The 14,261-nt window shown below is 45.6% G+C and overlaps 1 protein-coding gene across 1 annotated transcript in view; it reads right to left on the bottom strand.

Annotated features, from left to right (window-relative positions):
- NUB1 (negative regulator of ubiquitin like proteins 1) overlaps positions 1-4,632 on the bottom strand; it is a 41,165-nt gene extending 36,533 nt beyond the window's left edge. Inside the window, exons 1-2 of the mRNA XM_075271532.1 lie at positions 4,544-4,632; positions 348-465 (exon numbers count right to left, since the gene is read on the bottom strand). Coding sequence (XP_075127633.1) covers positions 348-464 — 117 coding nt within the window. The 5' untranslated portion in view covers position 465; positions 4,544-4,632. The remainder of the gene's footprint in view (positions 1-347; positions 466-4,543) is intronic.
- Positions 4,633-14,261: the final 9,629 nt, after the last annotated feature.

Below are 14,261 nucleotides of genomic sequence, written 5' to 3'. Positions count from 1 at the left end.
ACATCCTGTGTCCTTTCCTTAGGCCGCTGATTGGCCTCAGCAGTCACGTGATCTGCTATGGAAAGGGACAGGGGACATCACAGTGCAGTAGGGACTTCTAGCAAAACAAGACAGCGGAGCAGCAGACCTGGAAGAGACACCACAGAACCGGGGACAGGAAAGTTTTATTACTTTTGTTTTCACCTTCCCCTACCTCAAGTAATATATATATTTTTTTTTTATCTTGGACTATATTATGTTTTATATCTACATCTTATCTACAATTTGATGTTGTAGTATAGTTAGATCTCTAATGTAACGTCTAGGATTGTGCCCATTCCCATTTATCTGGCTCTCTATACACTTACTTTAAGCTCAGGCCCCGCCTCCTGCTTTTCTGTGGTGTACGGGGATTTCCAGAGTTGAATGCGATCCTCCCTTAGGTAATTTGTCAGCTGGGAAACCAGGAACTTTTTTTCCGCCATCCTAAAAAACAAAGTATCATAGTTTCTGAACAGTAATGCAAGCTTGTTGCTTTTTATGAATGTAGCAGAACACAGGCTTGGAAGCAGTTGGCGCCGGTCCCTATATAGTGGCCAGGCACTGCTACTGCAGCTCTGCTCCCACTGACTGCAGAGGATAGGTCAGAAATGTCTAAATCCTCAACAACCCCTTTAAAAGGGATGTCCAGGTTTTCGGTATAGATGATCTACTCAATATCAGATTGGTGGAGGTCCAATACCTAGCACCACCACCATTCAGCCAATCACAGTCTAGAGCAGTGGTTCTTAACCTTGTTTGAGGTACCGAACCCACCAGTTTCATATGCACATTCACCGAACCCTTCTTTAGTGATCAAATATGATTTTTTTTTTCCAAATTCAAGACATAGGTATATGTTTTTTTACTGGCATACAAAATGAACCGTGCATAGGGCCTAGGGTTCAATCAAACCCTGGTTAAGAACCACTGGTCTAGAGCTACACAGTGGACAGTGAGAAGTAAATGGCTCAGCCTACTGTGTAGTGCCATGAAGGGTCACTGCAGCTCAGCTTTTACTCAAGTGAATAGGAGCTGAGCTGCAGTAAAACCACATGGCCTCTACACAGTGAATACATTGTCTGCTACAGGTTCTGTGTAGCGTCAACGTAACAGGTCATCACCTTTTTCCCTTTGTCATGTTCTTCAAACCATTCCTAAATTATTTTTGCAGTGTTGACAAAGGATATTAAGGCCAGGGCCTCACGCGGCGTAAACATCGTGGTTTGCTCAATGCATTTTACAGTTACAGCAAAGTGGATGGGATTCGTGCGAATGCCATCCCCGTATTGTAGAAGAAAACAGGCAGTGAATATTCTGTGATTTTCAAAACTGTTACGGTTTTGGAAATCGCATCATGTACCCATGGATACCCACAGAAACGACGGCGGTTTCCCCATAGGTATAATGGAAGCAGAAAGTCCGCAATGGAAAAATCTGTGGACTTTCTGTCAAAAGTGCCCAAGCAAAGGCAATCAATACTAGAAACTGGATAACCCCTTTAAGGAATACCACAGCCATGAAGAGGTTCTAGGCCTGGGGAGAGGTCTAGGCAGGGGGTACAATATTAAGTAATATCAGCATGACTGATAGAACCCGAAGTTTCCCAGCAGAACTTGGCCAAGATCATAACACTACCCCACGCATACGCCGGGGTAAGAGACACGCATACGCCGGGGTAAGAGACACGCATACGCCGGGGTAAGAGACACGCATACGCCGGGGTAAGAGACACGCATACGCCGGGGTAAGAGACACGCATACGCCGGGGTAAGAGACACGCATACGCCGGGGTAAGAGACACGCATACGCCGGGGTAAGTGACACGCATACGCCGGGGTAAGTGACACGCATACGCCGGGGTAAGTGACACGCATACGCCGGGGTAAGTGACACGCATACGCCGGGGTAAGTGACACGCATACGCCGGGGTAAGTGACACGCATACGCCGGGGTAAGAGACACGCATACGCCTGGGTAAGAGACACGCATACGCCAGGGTAAGAGACACGCATACGCCAGGGTAAGAGACACGCATACGCCAGGGTAAGAGACACGCATACGCCAGGGTAAGAGACACGCATACGCCAGGGTAAGAGACACGCATACGCCAGGGTAAGAGACACGCATACGCCAGGGTAAGAGACACGCATACGCCAGGGTAAGAGACACGCATACGCCAGGGTAAGAGACACGCATACGCCAGGGTAAGAGACACGCATACGCCAGGGTAAGAGACACGCATACGCCAGGGTAAGAGACACGCATACGCCAGGGTAAGAGACACGCATACGCCAGGGTAAGAGACACGCATACGCCAGGGTAAGAGACACGCATACCCCAGGGTAAGAGACACGCATACGCCAGGGTAAGAGACACGCATACGCCAGGGTAAGAGACACGCATACGCCAGGGTAAGTGACACGCATACGCCAGGGTAAGTGACACGCATACGCCAGGGTAAGTGACACGCATACGCCAGGGTAAGTGACACGCATACGCCAGGGTAAGAGACACGCATACGCCAGGGTAAGTGACACGCATACGCCAGGGTAGGAGACACGCATACGCCAGGGTATGAGACACGCATACACCAGGTTAAGAGACACGCATACGCCAGGGTAAGAGACACGCATACGCCAGGGTATGAGACACGCATACACCAGGGTATGAGACACGCATACGCCAGGTTAAGAGACACGCATACGCCAGGGTAAGAGACACGCATACGCCAGGGTAAGAGACACGCATACGCCAGGGTAAGTGACACGCATACGCCAGGGTATGAGACACGCATACACCAGGGTATGAGACACGCATACACCAGGGTATGAGACACGCATATACCAGGGTATGAGACACGCATACACCAGGTTAAGAGACACACATACACACACCCAGCTGTCCTTATGGTATATAATAAAAATATATGACTCATTACATTACACCAAGTCACCTCCCTCCATTGATCAATGATTCAATTTGAAAGATCCAAAATGTCTCGGAGCACTGCTGTATCAGGGTTTTTAATGGGAGCAGACATCTACTTTTGTGGCCACAAACTAATGAAGTAATAATATCCTTTTATGAATGTCACGGGATGGTTAGAGTCTATACTATAGGCAATGTGTAATATATATTTCATGTGGAATGTATTCTCTAACCTGTTATATACATCAATGTGTAGTTGGCTGATTAGGGTCTAGTGTGTTAGCACATTGTATGCAAATACCTCTAACTAGTGACTAGTGAGGACAATGGGTGGAGATAATCTGATCAGTGTCTCCAAGAAGATGTTGGATGGTGCATTGTCCATAGTAGACAGGGAGTCTGCTCTCCTTGGTACAGGTGAGGGGGGAAGGATCTGTGACTCAGCCCTTCCCACCCACAGATATAGGTGTAACAGTCTTAGTATATAGTTGTAGCTAGCAGTTAGTATGTGTTAGCCGGCCTGTGCACAGCTCTGCAGAGAGCCAGGATTTAGTTACAGGACCAAGGAACCAAAGCTATCATTGGATTGTGACTTCTGTGGACTTATTGTTATTACGGTTGAATGACCGCCGCCGGCTACTAACTTTGTGGATTACAATAAATTGCTGTTGTCTCCCGACCTCTTGCGTCCGTGTTGATTCAAAAGACCATCCGGAGGAAGACGTATACCTTCGCTCCGTGACAATGAATATGCAAATCAGCCTGCAAATGCCGTAGTGATGGGCCCAGTTTGCTAGTTTTGGATACAGGTAGCTGTGATGCAGACAGAGGATGAATATAGCATTCACTGCTAAAGGGGCGAAATTGGGCAGTAATTTTAGTGGACATTTAGGCCACTTGTGTCTCTGTCTGCAAATCTGGTAACTCAGGCCTTATGCGCATAACGCTGACTTGCATATCCAAAAAGATGATTATCTCTGCCATGTGTCATCAGTTGGTGGTCACAAATGTATGTTTCTGCTCGACACAATCATTGGTTTGGGAGACGTTTTAGACCTGACAGGTTCCCTTTAAAGCTCAAGTTACTTTAGGTGCTTTGATGGCCTACAAGGATTAGTATTAGTTAGTAATAGCGGCTGATCAGTAGGGTCAGATCAGACAGGCTAGTCAGGACTCCTGATGTTTGGCAATGAGTCTGGGGTACCCATGACCTTGTCACTAGTTCACCGGTTGCTTGGACCACTTATGACAGGTACTAGCCATTACCTCCTGGGATCACCCATCATTTTGGAGATGTCATCACAATTTGACGCTTGTCACAATCGCTCAGATCCTCCTGCTTCCCCATCTTTCCTGCTTCCCATGCAGAAACTTCAAGAACTGACTGCTCACTTGCTGCCTGAGTAGGAGCCCTCTTTCCCCTTATCCATAACGCATTTTCTTTCATGGTTTCATTTAACAGATGACGTGAAAATCCCCATTAGCTCTTGTGTCACCCATACTGTATGGTTATTTATCACTGTGACTGACCACTACAGCCTGATACAGAAAGAACCTGCGTCACGGCTTGCCGTCTGTACACACAGGCACTCACCTGCCGGTATCGTCTTCTCTCCCACAGTCAGAGCGTTACACTGAGCAATGTTGTGTAAACCGGAAAAAAACAACACAGTCACGCTTCAGTGCCCGCCCAACTCTACCGGGCTGACCAATCAGGGAGCCGCTCAGGAGAAGTGTGTGTGACAAAAGGGTGTTGATTGGTCACAGCCTCAGGATTTACTAGCGGGTTAGGTTGTAGTTAGTCCTCGGTCATAGAGGTTGCTTGCACCTCACCGTTGTCTTGATGCAAAGAAAGTGTGAGAGTAAGAGGTACCAGCAGGGGGCGCCATAGTCATTGAAGTCTAATAAAAGAGACTTATCCTACTGCCTTTGTAGTAATTACCTAGCTTTTTTTTTTTTAATGGTTGTGACTAAATACTAGACGCCGTAGGGACCTGGTCTTGGTAAGGACCTAGTATTTAGCCGGCTCAGTGTGAGCTGTCCTATTTCCCCTTACTGGTAAGGACCTTTTTTGCCCCCTAGTGGTCGGGTCCTTAACTGAGATGGTATTAGGCTATATATATATATATATATATATATATATATATATATATATATATATACTAGCTGGTACCCGCGACTTCGTCTGCGGTGATTGTAGAAGTGGGTATATACAGGCGCGGGTAAGGTTTTCGTACTGTGTATAAGGTATGGGATATGAAATGTAATTTTGTATCTTGTTTTTGCTGTAATTCAGAGAATACGTGAGACTTTTGTGTTGAAGTTACTTTGTATTTGAGCTGCTATATATACGGTGTTGTGAGAAACTTTACATAGTGACTTTGGGACAGAAGTATTTGAAGTTAACCCTTTCCCGCCGATGGCATTTTTTGATTTTGGTTTTTCGTTTTTGACTCCCCTCCTTCTAAACCCCATAACTTTTTTATTTCTCCGCTCCCAGAGTCATATGAGGTCTTAATTTTTTTGGGACAAATTTTTCTTCATGATGCCACCATTATTTATTCTATATAATGTACTGGGAAACAGGGAAAAAATTCAGAATGGGGTGGATTTGAAGAAAAAATGTATTTCTGCGACTTTCTTACGGGCTTTGGTTTTACGGCGTTCACTGTGCAACCAAATTGACATGTCCCCTGTATTCTGTGTTTCATTACGATTCCGGGGATACCAAATTTATATGGTTTCATTTACATTTTGACCCCTTAAAAAAAATCCAAAACTGTGTTAAAAAATTTTTTTTTTGAAAAGTCGCCATATTCCGACAGCTGTAACTTTTTTATACGTCCGTGTACGGGGATGCATAAGGCGTCTTTTTTTGCGGGACCGGGTGTACTTTGTAGTTCTACCATTTTCGGAAAATGTTATTGCTTTGATCACTTTTTATTCAAATTTTTATCAGAATCAAAACAGTGAAAAAGCGGCGGTTTGGCACTTTTGACCATTTTTCCCGCTACGGCGTTTACCGAACAGGAAAAATATTTGTATAGCTTTGTAGAGCGGGCGATTTCGGACGTGGGGATACCTAACATGTATGTGTTTCACAGTTTTTAACTACTTTTATATGTGTTCTAGGGAAAGGGGGGGGATTTGAATTTTTAATCCTTTTTATTTGTTTTTATTTTGTTTTTACTTTTTTTAAAACTTTTTTTTTGCATTTATTAGACCGCCTAGGGGTATTGACATGGGTGGGCGGTGTCGCGGATTGTCAGAGCGGTGGGGGTCGGCAAACATGGCTGCTCCGGAGCGTTATAGAGCGCCTCCTGGAGTATCGTTAAGGTGAGGGGCAAAGTGGTAAAGTATATGTGAATGTGAGTGTGTGGGGTTAGGGGCGAGGCTGTAGAGGGTAATATGAATTTTGTGGCTTGCTATGGTCCAAAGTGTGTGAGATTGCAGAGATGGTGATGTGAGTTTGGGTTTTGTGGGGTTCCTGGGAAAAACATATGTGCGTTATTGTGACGAAAAGTAGCCTATTGCGCAATCGGGTGTATTAACTATGTTTGTGGAAAATTTCAGCCGAATCGGTCGAGCGGGTTTTGCGTGATTGAGGAACAAACATCTGAACATCCAAACACACACAAACTCACAAACCCACAAACTTTCACATTTATAATATTAATAGGATAGGATATATATATATATATATATATATATATATATATATATATATATATATATATATATATATATATGTATACAGCCAGGTCCTCACCAGTGAGTGTATATATATATATATATGTATACAGCCAGGTCCTCACCAGTGATGGTATATATATATATATACACATATATATATATATATATATATATATATACAGCCAGGTCCTCACCAGTGATGGTATATATATATATATATATATATATATATATATATATATATATATATATATATATACAGCCAGGTCCTCACCAGTGATGGTATTTAGCCAACTCTATGTGAGCCGTCTATTTCCCATCATTTGTAGGGACCATTTGGTCGGTCCTGAACTCTTATAGTATTCACAGTGAATTGGCTAAACCCCGCTCTCTGTAAGGACCTTTATAATAACTGGGCTCCGGCTTCAGTAATGTTTGTAAATCTCACAATAAAGGGACAAGATTAAATCGTAAAAATTTTAAGATAAGACACATGTTATCTTTATTATTCCAACAATTGTTTGAAATCAATAACAGATGGAAAAAAAAAAACATTTTCAGCAAAAAGCGTGACTGAGTTACAAGGTTTCATCCCGGTGCGGTCCTCACAGATCTCTTCATACACTGACTATATACTATCTTATACCATCTGACACCTCCTAAGTACAGTATATGATACATGGATACAGTGTGAGACGGCTAAATACTATCACTGGAAGGACCTCACTGGTATGAAACCTTGTAAGTATAGGAAACATAGAAAAGGTCCTTACGGAGTATAGTAAATAGCCAGTTCAGTGTGAGACGGCTAAATACTATCACTGGAAAGGAAAGAGAACATGTTGTATTGTTTGACAGTCCGTGACCCGGATATGTGAATCCCCTCATTGAATGTAAGGCTGCCATGTGATAAGATGACCATTATTCAGTGTGGTGTGAATGTAGTACTGTATACTGCTTATATGTAGTAGATAACCGCTGTATTACTCAGAAGCCGCACTGCTTGTAACATCGGCAGCAGTTTTGTGAGTGAAGCCGCTGTTTTCCGTTAATATCTAGTATACACTATACAATTGTATAGTAAACTCTGCTGAATGTATGTTAGGGCGGGTTCACACCTGTGCCCGCTCTCCGCTTTGCAGGTTTCCGTCCTCTGCCCGAGAAACTGGACAGGAGACGAAAACTGGCAGTCACTTTTCATTTGAATGGGTTTGCAAAGTGTCCGCCCGTGAGTGTCTTCTGGTCTCCGTGGCAAAACCGTTTTTTTTTTAAACTGGACACAAAGTCGGACATGCAGAACTTTGTGTGCATATATGTGTCTGTGCATATATATGCGTGCGCATATATATGTGCATATGTTTGTGTGTGTATATATATATATACAGATGTGCGCGCATATATATATGTGTGTGTGCATATATATATGTATGTGTGCATATATATGTGTGTGTGCGCACATTTATATGTGTGTATGTGTGCGCGCGCATATACAGGGTGGGGCGTATATATGTGCGCGCATATATATGTGCGCACACACACATGCACGCACATATATATATATATATATATATATATATATATGCACACACACATATATATATATATATATACGCGCACATAAGACTTAAAAAGTATTAGCCCCCTTCCACAATCATTATTTATGAGTGTAAATGGATATACTTTCCTCCTGTATTTGTAGTGCAGAAGTCTCGCCCCTGGCCATTGGGGGTAGCTGGTTCCATAGATCCAAAAAGCCCCAAGATGTCTCCATAGGACAGAGGCAGGGTCTTCAGTATGGCACCTGTGAACCGAGTAGGGTCCAGTACGTAGACAATGGGGCTGAGCCACAGAACTACCATTGGAGAAGCTAGACAATGTTGCAGACAGAAAAATGGAATGTGTGTGTGTATGTGCATATACATATATATGCGCGCACATATATATGCGCGCACATATATATGTGCGCACATATATAGGGTGGGGCGCATATATATGTGCGCGCATATACAGGGTGGGGCGCATATATATGTGCGCGCATATACAGGGTGGGGCGCATATACAGGGTGGGGCGCATATATAGGTGCGCGCATATACAGGGTGGGGCACATATATATGTGCGCGCATATATATGTGCGCGCATATACAGGGTGGGGCACATATATATGTGCGCGCATATATATGTGCGCGCATATATATGTGCGCGCATATACATGTGCGCGCATATATATGTGCGCGCATATACAGGGTGGGCGCATATATAGGTGCGCGCATATACAGGGTGGGGCACATATATAGGTGCGCGCATATACAGGGTGGGGCACATATATATGTGCGCGCATATATAGGTGCGTGCATATACAGGGTGGGGCACATGTATATGTGCGCGCATATACAGGGTGGGGCACATATATAGGTGCGCGCATAAATAGGTGCGCGCATATACAGGGTGGGGCACATATATATGTGCGCGCATATATAGGTGCGCGCATTTATAGGTGCGCGCATATACAGGGTGGGGCACATATATAGGTGCGCGCATATATAGGTGCGCGCATATACAGGGTGAGGTACATATATAGTTGCGCGCATATATATGTGCGCATATATACAGGGTGGGGCACATATATATGTGCGCGCATATATATGTGCACGCATATATATGTGCGCGTATATACAGGGTGGGGCACATATATATGTGCGCGCATATATATGTGCACGCATATATATGTGCGTGCATATACAGGGTGGGGCACATATATAGGTGCACGCATATATAGGTGCGCGCATATACAGGGTGGGGCACATATATAGGTGCGCGCATATATAGGTGCGCGCATATACAGGGTGGGGCACATATATAGGTGCGCGCATATATAGGTGCGCGCATATACAGGGTGGGGCACATATATAGGTGCGCGCATATATAGGTTCGCGCATATACAGGGTGGGGCACATATATATGTGCGCGCATATATAGATGCGCGCATATACAGGGTGGGGCACGTATATAGGTGCGCGCATATACAGGGTGGGGCACATATATAGGTGCGCGCATATATAGGTGCGCGCATATATAGGTTCGCGCATATATAGGTGCGCGCATATACAGAGTGGGGCACATATATATGTGAGCGCATATATATGTGCGCGCATATACAGGGTGGGGCACATATATATGTGCGCGCATATATAGGTGCGCGCATATATATGTGCGCGCATATACAGGGTAAGGCACATATATATGTGCGCGCATATATATGTGCGCGCATATATATGTGCGCGCATATACAGGGTGGGGCGCATATACAGGGTGGGGCGCATATATATGTGCGCGAATATATATGTGCGCACATATATATGTGCACACACATATATGTGCACACACACATATATATGCACTTATATGTGCGCGTTTATACAGGGTGGGGCGCATATATATGTGCGCGCATATACAGGGTGGGGCGCATATATAGGTGCGCGCATATATAGGTGCGCGCATATACAGGGTGGGGCGCATATATATGTGCACGCATATACAGGGTGGGGCGCATATATATGTGCGCGCATATATATGTGCGCGCATATACAGGGTGGGGCGCATATATATGTGCGCGCATATACAGGGTGGGGCGCATATATATGTGCGCGCATATACAGGGTGGGGCGCATATACAGGGTGGGGCGCATATATAGGTGCGCGCATATATATGTGTGCGCATATACAGGGTGGGGCACATATATATGTGCGCGCATATATATTTGCGCGCATATATATGTGCGCGCATATACAGGGTGGGGCACATATATAGGTGCGCGCATATATATGTGTGCGCATATACAGGGTGGGGCACATATATATGTGCGCGCATATATATTTGCGCGCATATATATGTGCGCGCATATACAGGGTGGGGCGCATATATATGTGCGCGAATATATATGTGCGCGCATATATATGTGCACACACACATATATGCACATATATGTGCGTGCATATACAGGGTGGGGCGCATATATATGTGCTTACATATACAGGGTGGGGTGCATATATAGGTGCGCGCATATACAGGGTGGGGCGCATATATAGGTGCACGCATATACAGGGTGGGGCGCATATATATGTGCGCGCATATATATGTGCGCGCATATATATGTGCGCGCATATACAGGGTGGGGTGCATATATATGTGCGCGCATATACAGGGTGGGGCGCATATATATGTGCGCGCATATACAGGGTGGGGCGCATATACAGGGTGGGGCGCATATATAGGTGCGCACATATATAGGTGCGCGCATATACAGGGTGGGGCACATATATATGTGCGCGCATATATATGTGCGCATGCGCGCATATATATGTGCGCGCATATATATCTGCGCGCATATACAGGGTGGGGCACATATATATGTGCGCGCATATATGTGTGCGCATATATAGGTGCGCGCACATACAGGGTGGGGCACATATATGTGCGCGCATATATAGGTGCGCGCATATACAGGGTGGGGCACATATATATGTGCGCGCATATATAGGTGTGCGCATATATAGGTGCGCGCATATATAGGTGCGTGCATATACAGGGTGGGGCACATATATATGTGCACGCATATATAGGTGCGCACATATATAGGTGCGCGCATATATAGGTGTGCGCATATATAGGTGTGCGCATATACAGGGTGGGGCACATATATATGTGCGCGCATATATAGGTGCGCGCATATATAGGTGCGCACATATACAGGGTGGGGCACATATATATGTGCGCGCATATATAGGTGCGCGCATATATAGGTGCGCACATATACAGGGTGGGGCACATATATATGTGCGCACATTTATATGTGCGCGCATATACAGGGTGGGGCGCATATATATGTGCGCGCATATACAGGGTGGGGCGCATATATATGTGCGCGTATATATATGTGTGCGCATATATATGTGCACACACACATATATGCACATATATGCACATATATGTGCGCGCATATACAGGGTGGGGCGCATATATATGTGCGCGCATATACAGGGTGGGGCGCATATATAGGTGCGCGCATATATAGATGCGCGCATATACAAGGTGGGGCGCATATATATGTGCGCGCATATATATGTGCGCGCATATACAGGGTGGGGCGCATATATATGTGCGCGCAAATACAGGGTGGGGCGCATATATATGTGTGCGCATATATAGGTGCGCATATATATGTGCGCGCATATATAGGTGCGTGCATATACAGGGTGGGGCACATATATATGTGCGCACAAATATATGTGCGCGCATATACAGGGTGGGGCACATATAAATGTGCGCGCATATATAAGTGCGCACATATACAGGGTGGGGCACATATATATGTGCGTGCATACATATGTGCGCTCATATATAGGTGCGCGCATATATATGTGCGCACATATACAGGGTGGGTCACATATATAGGTGCGCGCATATATAGGTGCGCGCATATACAAGGTGGGGCACATATATGTGCGCGCATATATAGGTGCGCGCATATATAGGTGCGCACATATACAGGGAGGGGCACATATATATGTGCGCACATATATATGTGCGCGCATATACAGGGTGGGGCGCATATACAGTTTGGGGCGCATATATATGTGCGCGTATATATATGTGCGCGCATATATATGTGCACACACACATATATGCACATATATGCACATATATGTGCGCGCATATACAGGGTGGGGCGCATATATATGTGCGCGCATATACAGGGTGGGGCGCATATATAGATGCGCGCATATACAAGGTGGGGCGCATATATATGTGCACGCATATACAGGGTGGGGCGCATATATATGTGCGCGCATATATATGTGCGCGCATATACAGGGTGGGGCGCATATATATGAGCGCATATACAGGGTGGGGCGCATATATATGTGCGCGCATATATAGGTGCGCGCATATATAGGTGCGCGCATATACAGGGTGGGGCACATATATATGTGCGCGCAAATATATGTGCGCGCATATATAGGTGCGCACATATACAGGGTGGGGCACATATATAGGTGCGCGCAAATATAGGTGCGTGCATATATAGGTGCGCGCGTATATAGGTGCGCGCATATACAGGGTGGGGCACATATATATGTGCGCGCATATACAGGGTGGGGCGCATATATAGGTGCGCACATATATAGGTGCGCGCATATATATGTGCGTGCATATACAGGGTGGGGCACATATATATGTGCGCGCATATATATGTGCGCGCATATATATGTGCGCGCATATACAGGGTGGGGCGCATATATATGTGCGCGCATATGCAGGGTGGGGCGCATATATATGTGCGTGCATATACAGGGTGGGGCGCATATATATGTGCGCGCATATACAGGGTGGGGCGCATATACAGGGTGGGGCGCATATATAGGTGCGCGCATATATATGTGCGCGCATATACAGGGTGGGGCACATATATATGTGCGCGCATATACATGTGCGCGCATATATATGTGCGCGCATATACAGGGTGGGGCACATATATGTGCGCGCATATATATGTGCGCGCATATATATGTGCGTGCATATATATGTGCGCGCATATATATGTGCGCGCATATATATGTGCGCGCATATATATATGCGCGCATATACAGGATGGGGCACATATATATGTGCGCGCATATATAGGTGCGCGCATATACAGGGTGGGGCACATATATATGTGCGCGCATATATAGCAGCGCACATATATAGGTGCGTGAATATACAGGGTGGGGCACATATATATGTGCGCGCATATATAGGTGCGCGCATATACAGGGTGGGGCACATATATATGTGCGCGCATATATAGGTGTGCGCATATACAGGGTGGGGCACATATATAGGTGCACGCATATATATATGTGCGCATATATAGGTGCGCGCATATATAGGTGCGCGCATATACAGGGTGGGACACATATATATGTGCGCGCATATACATGTGCGCGCATATATATGTGCGCGCATATACAGGGTGGGGCGCATATATATGTGCTTGCATATACAGGGTGGGGTGCATATATAGGTGCGCGCATATACAGGGTGGGGCGCATATATAGGTGCACGCATATACAGGGTGGGGCGCATATATGTGCGCGCATATATATGTGCGCGCATATATATGTGCGCGCATATACAGGGTGGGGTGCATATATATGTGCGCGCATATACAGGGTGGGGCGCATATATATGTGCGCGCATATACAGGGTGGGGCGCATATACAGGGTGGGGCGCATATATAGGTGCGCGCATATATAGGTGCGCGCATATACAGGGTGGGGCACATATATATGTGCGCGCATATACATGTGCGCGCATGTCACGGAGCAAAGGTATACGTCTTCCTCCGGAAGGTCTTTTGAATCAACACGGACGCAAGAGGTCGGGAGACAACAGCAATTTTTTGTAATCCACAAAGTTAGTAGCCGGCGGCGGTCACATCAACCGTAATAACAATAAGTCCACAGAAGTCACAATCCAATGATAGCTTTGGTTCCTTGGTCCTGTAACTAAATCCTGGCTCTCTACAGAGCTGTGCACAGGCCGGCTAACTCATACTAACTGCTAGCTATATGCAT

This window comes from Leptodactylus fuscus, chromosome 4 (genome assembly GCF_031893055.1).
Source record: "Leptodactylus fuscus isolate aLepFus1 chromosome 4, aLepFus1.hap2, whole genome shotgun sequence".
Taxonomy (NCBI): domain Eukaryota; kingdom Metazoa; phylum Chordata; class Amphibia; order Anura; family Leptodactylidae; genus Leptodactylus; species Leptodactylus fuscus.
Note: the sequence above shows the minus strand (reverse complement) of the source record. Positions and strands in the feature narration are given on the sequence as shown.